The sequence below is a fragment of the Thamnophis sirtalis genome, unplaced genomic scaffold, assembly GCF_051295495.1.
Source record: "Thamnophis sirtalis isolate CommonGarterSnake01/CBP01778 unplaced genomic scaffold, rThaSir2_p1.2 scaffold_5, whole genome shotgun sequence".
Lineage (NCBI taxonomy): Eukaryota > Metazoa > Chordata > Lepidosauria > Squamata > Natricidae > Thamnophis > Thamnophis sirtalis.
The window spans coordinates 100,376,006-100,385,548 of NW_028261385.1; the positions used below are offsets into that span (position 1 = coordinate 100,376,006).

General features: G+C 38.8%; 1 protein-coding gene across 5 annotated transcripts in view; it reads right to left on the reverse strand.

The window, feature by feature from the left end:
- Positions 1–9,330, reverse strand: part of RNF38 (ring finger protein 38) — a 122,397-nt gene extending 113,067 nt beyond the window's left edge. The window contains exon 1 of one of the 5 annotated variants that reach the window (XR_015696757.1): positions 8,687–9,330. Coding sequence is in view for 2 of the 5 variants with exons in the window: in XM_087716287.1 (XP_087572413.1) it covers positions 8,687–9,224 (538 nt within the window). In the remaining 3 variants the exon portion in view is untranslated. Of the gene's footprint in view, positions 1–8,012; positions 8,115–8,426; positions 8,445–8,686 lie in introns of those variants that run through there. The other 4 variants (XR_015696756.1, XM_087716287.1, XM_087716292.1 and 1 more) reach the window with 4 other exon arrangements.
- Between the last annotated feature and the right edge of the window lie 213 nt (positions 9,331–9,543).

Sequence of the window (9,543 nt, forward strand, 5' to 3'; positions counted from 1 at the left end):
AGATATACTGTTCTGGATCACGGAAATGTCAGTCAAAGAATCTTACTATGAATAATAATCATGCATTTGTGAATGAGCTTTGAGTTTCATATAAGCAGCTAAAATAAAAAAGTGACATATTCATGGTTGCTTTTTTATTTTTATATTAAAAAATAAGTATATGGATGGAGCAACATTCTTAGTGTAATTTTGAAAAAGACTTAAGTGTCACTGAGAAATTGAAATTCAAGTATATTTTACTTATTTAACTCTTCCAGACACATTAACTCTTCATACCTTCATGCAATAGGAGGAACTCATATACTACACACTTCTGGATGTTAAATCCTGCTATTTGGTAAGTTTAGTTCTACTCTTAAATGCAGTTTCAATTAATATAATGATTAATTCAGAGGCACTAAATGAAATATTATTTGGCATAGTTGTCAAGTTTATTCAGCCCATTTTGTGCTCAATTATGTACTGGGAACTCTGCTAAGTGTGTTCACTAGGAACTTGCAACCTATTATGACAATTTACTATATTAAAATCAGATTTCCTTCACAGATTGTAAGCTGTCTTACATTAAAAATAAATCATCATTTTTGACGTTCTCTTAATAATGTACTTAGTCATAATAAATTAGAAAATTAATTTTGTATATTTAACAATATAATAATGCTGCCTAGAATTCCACTAATTAATTTAAATGGGACATTTGGTTGTAGGAATATTCTTGCCATTAAAAACAGAAACCCATTTCCAAATACACAATGCAGGAAAATAATATTAATCATACTTAAAGTGACCATGTTAAAATCAACAGGACAAGTTCATGATGGCCAACTATTAAAGAGGTTTATATTTTGCCTTTCCTCTTGAACTCAAGATTACACAGTAGTGCCTCTACTACTATAGCTCCACAACAATTCTGTGCCCTTAAAAGAGCTTAAAAAAAAAAAACCACCCACACAACTGGCACAAAATTATCCAGTGAACCTTTACCACTGACAGAAGCTCTCAGTACAGTGTCTTTAATAACCTGATACTAGTCTAGCACTCAAACCAATATCAGTGTAATGTACTATTTTAAAGGATGGCTAAATCTAGGTTAGCCCACTGCTTTAAAATATTTATCTATAAATTTTTAATCAGTTTATCAATTGTGATACTGGCAATTCAGTGGCATGCTGGGCTAGTGATAAAGATGCTCGCTTTCCATTCAGAAGGTGGAGAGTTCAATTCTACATAGTTGCAGATATTGCTCTCTCCTAGGGTGCAAAGAGAAAATAAGTGCTGTGAATTCCGCTTTGACGCCAGGAAGGGCATCCGGCCAGTAAACGCTCAGCTCCATACAGTCACCCTGACTCTATCCCATATTAAGGGATAACAGGGTCATAAAATTTATCAGTTATGTTACAGGAAAAGAATTATATAGTAATTACATAATAACCCAGGAATTGTATTGGAAGCATTTAGAGCTATTCAAAACTGAAAGGTATCTTGAACAACGAATGTAATGTACAGAATTCTTTAACAGAGCTATGAAAATGGCTATTTATAAATGCATATATAATGGATTATATTTTAATTACTAAAGCAATCTATTATAATTATTCTCTCACTTATCAACTGATAGCCTTATCTATAGCTTATGTTTGCATAGCTAGTTACTCTCTATATTAAATGTATGTACTAGGCATGTGAGCTTTTTGAATATTTTTTTTCTTTTCATTTGCCTAAGCATGAAGAATGCAGGCCATGTAGCAAATCAGAACATAAGACTGTTTACTTGTGACTGAGCTGTACATCATGTATTGCATAAACCTACCTTTTTTACCTAATATCACTTAAAAGAGAGAGATGTTCCAGACCTTTTTCTATCTGTTTTTCATCAGAGGTACTACTTCAATTCTTGCAACATGAAAAAAGAGTAATTAAGAAAAAAAATCTTATTCTTTTTGCTATTCCACTAAAATCACAACTCTATGTATACATATTTGAGATTCTATATACAGTACATAGAAGAGGCATCCTCTTAAATTAAAACTGATGAAACAACTTTGCATCTCTCTCTCTCTCTCTCTCTCTCACACACACACACACACACACACACACACACACAAACTTACATACATGATTTTCTAATGTTGAATTCATCCAGTTAAAGTGCTTCAAAAATAAAAACGTGTTACTCATAATCAGCCCTATGAAGAATTTACTGTAGAAAGTAAGTACTGGCATACAGAGTCACTAGATATGACATTATTTGCTCTAGCTCCAAAGATGTATTCAGATCTAAATTTGAATTTAGATTTTCCCCCCTGTCATTTTGGTACTACATTCGTATTCAGTGTGATTCTCACATCTTATCATGAGATAATGAGATGAGATGATCTTAAGACAGTGTTTTAAAGACAAAAAATATGAAATGAATACATTCTATTGGGACACGCACATTTTGCTTTTCTAAGGTCACTGAAATAAGAAAATGACTAAAACATAGCAAATATACATGGCTTTATTCTTGTTTGCTTTTTAAATATTCAAGTTCAACAAGCATGTTTTGAACAGGTGGTCAGAATGATAGAAACCCACATACTCTTAATTACTCTTCTAATTCCTGATTCTAAGCACAAAGCTTCCTCACAAGTAACATAAACTAAACAGACAATTGGTGGCTTTTAAAGCCATAATGATTGACTTTCCAGAAGTGAACCACTGGGCTCTACAAAAAAGTAGAGTTTTAAAAATTTGTACCCATTGTTCCAACAGCGTCCATATGTTTACTAGTCAAATAAACACAATTGTTTACAAAAGAATTAAAAACATGATTCCCTCTTAAAAAAAAAAAGGTCACCAAGCCTTAAAGTATGTGTTTACAAACTTTCAGAATTATTTTTTCTAAAATGATAAATAGAATTTATCCAAAAACACCTCTAGAATTTTTATCATCTCATAGAAATTGTTTATAGAAGTAAAAGATAAAATAGGGTAAGGACCTTTTAAGCACATATAAAAGGTGCTTAAAAGGTACTTAAAAGGTGCAATCAATTTACCCCAAAATTAAAAATCTGAAACTCTCCAGTTGATTTTCTCTTTTCTACTGAGGTCACTAAGGGTAATACAGTGGTCTTACAAAACAAATTAAGGCTCTATCTTGATCTGGAAACTACGTCAATATACACCTCTAAGCTAAGACAACCTTCTGAAACAATGTTGAGTTCCAAGAATTATTATTATTTTTTCATACATATTTTCTCCTCTGGGATTTCTGCCACATTGTAATTCAGGCTATAGACTAACAGGCTATTAAACTGATTAAAGCAGATTATGCAGCCTACTTGATCAGTAAAGAATTATATTAGCTTCGATGGTAGGGGAAGCAGGAAGGAAAAGCAAAGAGAAATAATGTATCTGCTGCCAGATGCAGAAACATACAGCAAAGCCATTTAGTTTTCATACTTTAAAAAAGGACAACAATTAGTGAAACAGCTTTTTTCCTTAAAATCAAAATAACCACTTCATTTGGTTACTACTGTTTAGAATTGGCATACCATGGAATTAAAGAGCCCTATATTACAATATGTAGACGGGAAATTTTTTAAGAGGCCAGCAATTTATAGAGGCCAGCAAAGCAGAGATAATGGGTGATCCAAGATACATCTATTGTGATCATTTGTCACACCTTCGGTCAAGAACAAATAAGCTAAGTTTTTCCTCTAGTTCTTTCCTTTATAAAAGCAAGTTTAAGTTCAGTTTTATTTTTTTAAAAAAAACCTTAATCACTAATGTTAAATTTCATTATAAAACAGATGTCTAAAACATACTGTGCTATCTTTAAGATGCTATGTTACAGCTATATACTTTTGTAGACTAGGTTGTTCTTCAATGAATGCAATAGTTGAAGTTCAATCCATGCGCCTTAACAATTTAAGGTAGCACAAGAGTTATTTTTGCTGCTCAGATATGTCAAAACATCCGTTTTGAAGTATCTGTCTGATAATTGAAATGTTTGTTAAGATCATTTTTCAAATCATACTCCTAGACTGCATTTCCCACTCTTTCTGCTTAAATGTGCTTAATCTGGCTTGCATTCCTCGCTTACAGTGGCTATACAGATTAGATGTGACCAGCAACAGCTCACAACTCTGTTTTCTGGATTGCGTAACAAAACAGTGCGTGTAAAAGATTTGGAGAAAAAGTTCAAATATGTCTGTCCTCCAAAACAAAAATAGTTTAGTAAAATGTCAATCTGTTGATAGTTGAATAGAAGGGGGAATTCCAGCAGCATGAAAAACTGGCAACACAAACACATTATTTTATACAATTATGACAAATACAGAAACACTCATGATTTTGGTGCATGATAGAAATAGTACTCTGTGTTGCTCATGGCTGCCAAACGTTTGTTTCTGCTACAGTTTCATCAGTACATCCAGCAACTAGAGATACTCTAACCTTTCAAATCCACCAAAGTCTAGGGTGAAATGAGAGATTTCCTAATCTTTACTCTTCTCTCCATAGACTTCTATGTATGCCAAGGAGGAAAGAGGAGGTTGTTTCAATAAAATAGAAAGGCCAGTCAAACTGTGTGGTCTTCCAGTTAATTAACTTTCCCAATGAAATAGCGGTCTCAATAATAGAAAAAATAATTTGAGAAATGCAAGGCATGGACACAAACAAACCACAGCTAACCTCTCCCTGTAACATGTAACTGACGGTATAGTGTATTCAATTTATTTCTGAGGTTGAAAACATGTAGTCATAGTACTTGTCACAGAGATTCATAGCCCTGTTCCAACTATGGTGGCTATACGTACAGTACTTAATTGGAAAGAAAACCATCTATTTTAGTGATATTTACTGGTCATACACAGTATTATGCATGTCTGAATTCAAGTCTGAAATTCAACATCATCATAAAAAAATAAATGATTATAGAAACTATTAAAATCTAATATAAAAACAATCAAATAACCATCTCTCTTTTTAGTAAGGCTTATCTATGTATTATTCCAATAACTACAGTACACCTAAATGTAACTTAGAAACTACATTCAATCAAACCGCATGCTTTATACACATTCCAAATTGTTATTGCTATTTGTGCCAGATTATTTTATTTAAATATTTTTTTAACTATAGATAAAAGAGAATGTTCTGAACTATCTAGCAAAATGTGGAATGCAGAATCTTAACTGTAAGAGTTGTATAAATCACTTTAGATTCAATTAAATAAAAACTAAGCACAAAGTTGTATTTTTTACAGTAGATAATGTTGTAAAGCAAGCGTGTAGACCACTGAAATATGCACAGACTCCACTGTATCTACAGTTACTTTCCTTGACACCTGTCAAGTTTCCTGTTCCACCTTACTTTTAAAATAAATAAATAAACAGGAATTATTGTTGGCATGCTGCAAAGTTAAAGCAACACTTTTTAAAGTCAAAAAGGCCTCTGGGTTCTTAAAGTACTGAACAAGTATTGTTAAAAAATAGAGGATTGCTTTGTTTAGAAATATACACACCGAGCGAGCCTACAGAGGGAAAGAGGAAGATGTTGGTCTAGTGCAGGGGTCTGCAAAGTTGGCTCTTTTAAGACTGATGGACTTCAACTCCCAGAATTCCCCACCCGGCTAGGGAATTCTGGGAGTTGAAGTCCATCAGTCTTAAAAGAGCCAACTTTGCAGACCCCTGGTCTAGTGCAATGGCCCCCAAACCTTTGGGCACCAGGGACCGGGTCTGCGGAGAGAGGATTTTTGTGGACTGGAACGGGTGTGGTTTTGCATGCTGTCTGCATCCTGTGGATGGGGCTTTGCTTGTTTGTGCGGCCCAGTTGCTGACATGCTAAGGCCCAGTGTTGATCCATGGAATGGAGGTTGGAGACTCCTGGTCTAATGGTTAAGACACCAGGTTAGAAAGCGGGAAACTGAGCACTAGTCCTGCTTTAGGCAGGAAAACCAGCTGATGACCTTAGGCCAGTCACTCTTTCTCAGGCCCCACCTCATGGGTTGTGTTATTGTGAGGAAAATAGTAGAAAGGAATACTAGATATATTTACTCCCTTGTAAAAATAATAAACTGAGATACAAACAAATAAATAAATGTATCTGTACCAGCCTGGCAGTAGTGTGTGATTTGGCAAGAGCTTCAGGATAGCCATTCAGTGACAACATCCCTAAGAACCTCTTGAAAGTTTTTTTATACTCACTGTACCCAAAGATTCTCTTATATTCACTTACAGCATTAAATAGATTATTTCTGGAAAAGAGGCAATATCTGGATATGTAAAACGCATTGTCAGGATACAAAAAAAAATGTTTGCTTGTTATATTAAAGGAACAACAGATGTAATCCACATGTGCTATGTTCTTTTTGTGGAACAAACCTGTAGTAAATTCATAAGATTCCAGAGAAGGTAATTTAACTTCCTTTTTTTATTCCAGCCAAATGATTGTAAAATTTGTTCAAATGTTATTGCGTTTAAGAAAGACTGACATTCCTTGGAACTCATATTTTTAAAACAAATGATATCTAATTGTGTGATTTTCTTCCAAAATAGAGAAATGTGCTGGTATTTTTATTCTTTCGTTAACTCAGAAAAATGTTTTCTTTACACCCAACTGCTTTAAACAACAGAATATACAAATTCTACTTGGGCATCCAATAAAGGCAAATGAAAGCTACTTTGAAAAGGGTCATGTAAGAAATAGGTTCAGTTTCATAATCTGCAATGTTTGTGTATTTCCCTCACATTTGAGTAACCACAACCAGCCTACACACATCTGGAATTAGGAGTAAGATCTTGCAGGGCAGAGGGTGTGTCTTCTGGGAAGAACTACAGCTGGGGCATTTTTAATTTATTTAAAACAATTTTTAATTGAACAAAACTGTATTGTTACCTTAAAACTTTATTAGTCATGGACATTCCACAAATATTACATTTCTGTATTAATTATTATTCACAAAGACCTATGACTGCTTAAAAAGCCCCAAGTCTACAAAGTTCACATAAAAAATGTTCATATAGCTGCCGTTTCACCCTGCCCAAGATCATATAAATGTAATAAATTAAAAACGCAACCAATATAAAAAAAACCTAATGGTTAGTTTGGCAGCATAATAAGGTAACATGCTCTAATCCTAGGCATACTGTACTCGAGTTTATGGTGTTGCTGAAATGGATAGAATTTTGAGAAAACAGATTTACTAGAAAAGCACAAAAAGACAAAATATAATTCACCACGACTATACATTTTTCTTCTTGTAGCAAAAGGAAAATTCACACACAAACTTAAAACAAAAACAAAAAACCCAGCTTTTAGTAAATACCTTTTGTATGACAGCAGCTTAGTTATTGGACTATACCCATAACCCAGTAAGCTCCACTGTTGTTTTTTACAGGCATTTCAAAATTTCAGGTATTATATAAATATAGTTGAATAAACTACTCTCCCATTATGTACTTCAATTTTAACCCAACTTTGAACCTGATGCTATTTCTACACACTGAAAAATGTATTAGTTGCAATCCAGTCAAACTTTACCATGTTAAGTTTATTATATCCTTTCAGGCTGCTTGCTGTTTTCTTCCAAATGCAAAGTATGGACCCTTTTTTTCATTCTCACATATCCACTGCTACAGACATTTCATCCCAAGTTTGCAACCTCCCAACTTCGATTCTAAGAGACAAAACTATCTTAATTATCCACCTAGACTTAAGAGCACCACACACATCCAATACTAAATAATCAGAACTAACCAGCGGCAGAAGAGCACATACCATATACAACTGCTATTGCAAAGCACAGTATCACAGAAGCAAAGTACTAAAATGAAAGTACGAAGTATTACTAGCTCTGTCCTACCAAGCAAAAGGGAAAAAAATAAGTGTGACCAGATATTGCTTATAAACAAACCCTAAACCCACAAAGAGCAAAGCACTACTGGGAAACTGAATTTCTTTTCACCACCTCTTCCTACCAAGCTTTAAACTAAGCAGCCTCTTCCCCTTGTACCTCATTTACGCACCTTCCCTAACCTTTCCTTTCCCCTGCTTTCCGATTATAATCATTATTATGACGCTTGGCTATGGCGAAGATCCGACTTCTGATCGTTAACGTGTAGAATGGGGGGTGGGTGAGGAGGATTGGAGGGTGTTTCGGCGATCTCGAGATTCGTCAAGATAGCAACACGAACCCATCCGTGCAATTCTAAGCACGCGTTAAGGGGAGAGAGAGGGAGGGAGGGAGGGGAAAAAAACAATAATAAGCGAAAAGCCTAAACACGCCTCAGTAGGAAGTTACGTCCCATTGAACTCAGTGGGACTTCACTTCCAAGTAAACACGGTTAATCGGAAAGCTGCCAAGACCTTCCCAAATTCTCCTCAGCCCCCGCCCCATTTTTCTGTTCACCCCCCCCTTTTTGCATCCATTTATAATTCACCTCAACGCTCTTTTATTAGTCACTTCACGGACATCCTGTCACCTCCCATTCCCACAAAGCCTGCCTGGAGCAGCCCGGCTCGGCCACGCTCGCTCTCCTCGCGCGGCGGCTCCCCTTCAATTGCGACTTCCCAAGACCTTGCTCGTTCGCGTGGTGTCCTCCCCTCCCCTCCGCCGCCCAAAGCCCAGACAACTCCCCAGCTCGTAGCCCGCCCGCTCCCGTTGCCTTCCCGCCCCCCCTTCCCGCCAGGGCCCCATTACCTGGTGCGGGCGCCCGGGCACCCGGCGGGGCTCGAGGGTGCCCGTGTCCAGCGGGACTGCCCCTGCCTTGGCTGCGGGCTCCTAACTCGGGCAGGCTCGGCCCATGGAGATGTGGTGGGGCAGGCGGCGGCTGGAAGTGCGCGGCGGCGGCGGCGGCTGTAGCGGTGGTGCCGCCGTTCATGGCGAGGAGGCTGAAGAATCCGGAGCGAGAACGGGAGCGAGTCCGGGGGGGCTCCGGTGGCGGCGAAGGGCCCCCAGCGGGACGTAGCGGCGGCGAGGGCGGCAAGAAGGCGAGCAAAGAGGGTGGCGAAGGGGCGCCGGAAGGAGCCGCCGCTCTGCCGCCACCACTACCGCCCGTCCGCCCCGCTGCTTCCCCGCCGGCCTGGCCGTGACGCTGGGGCTCCTGGCGCTCGTCGGCCCCTGGGTGATGGTGGTGGGGCTTGGCGGGGTCCCGGTCACGGAGGCGGGCGGAGGCAGATAAGGGGCGGGAGTCGGGCTGCTGCACCGTGCGGGGTGGCGAATTGGCGGCCACCGGCATTCGGCCTCGCGGAGGGGCCGGGGGTGGTCTGCGCCCAGCCCAGCCCCGCTCGAGATAAGGGGGTGATGGTAACAGCCCTTCCTCCCCGAGGAGTTGGGGCGGGCAGCCTGCGAAATAGGGGAAGTGCGGCGCGGGTGGTAGAAGAAGAGAGGGGAGGAAACTTCCTTAAGAGGAGGAGGAGCAGCAGCAGCCGAGCAAAGTACACCGGGGGGTGGGTGAAAGGAAGGGTGGAAAGGAGGCGATGACCGCTTACCCGGACGGGCAGTTGCCTCCGATTTGCCCCTTCCTGCCTGGCCCGCGGGTGGGGGTACCGGGGCTG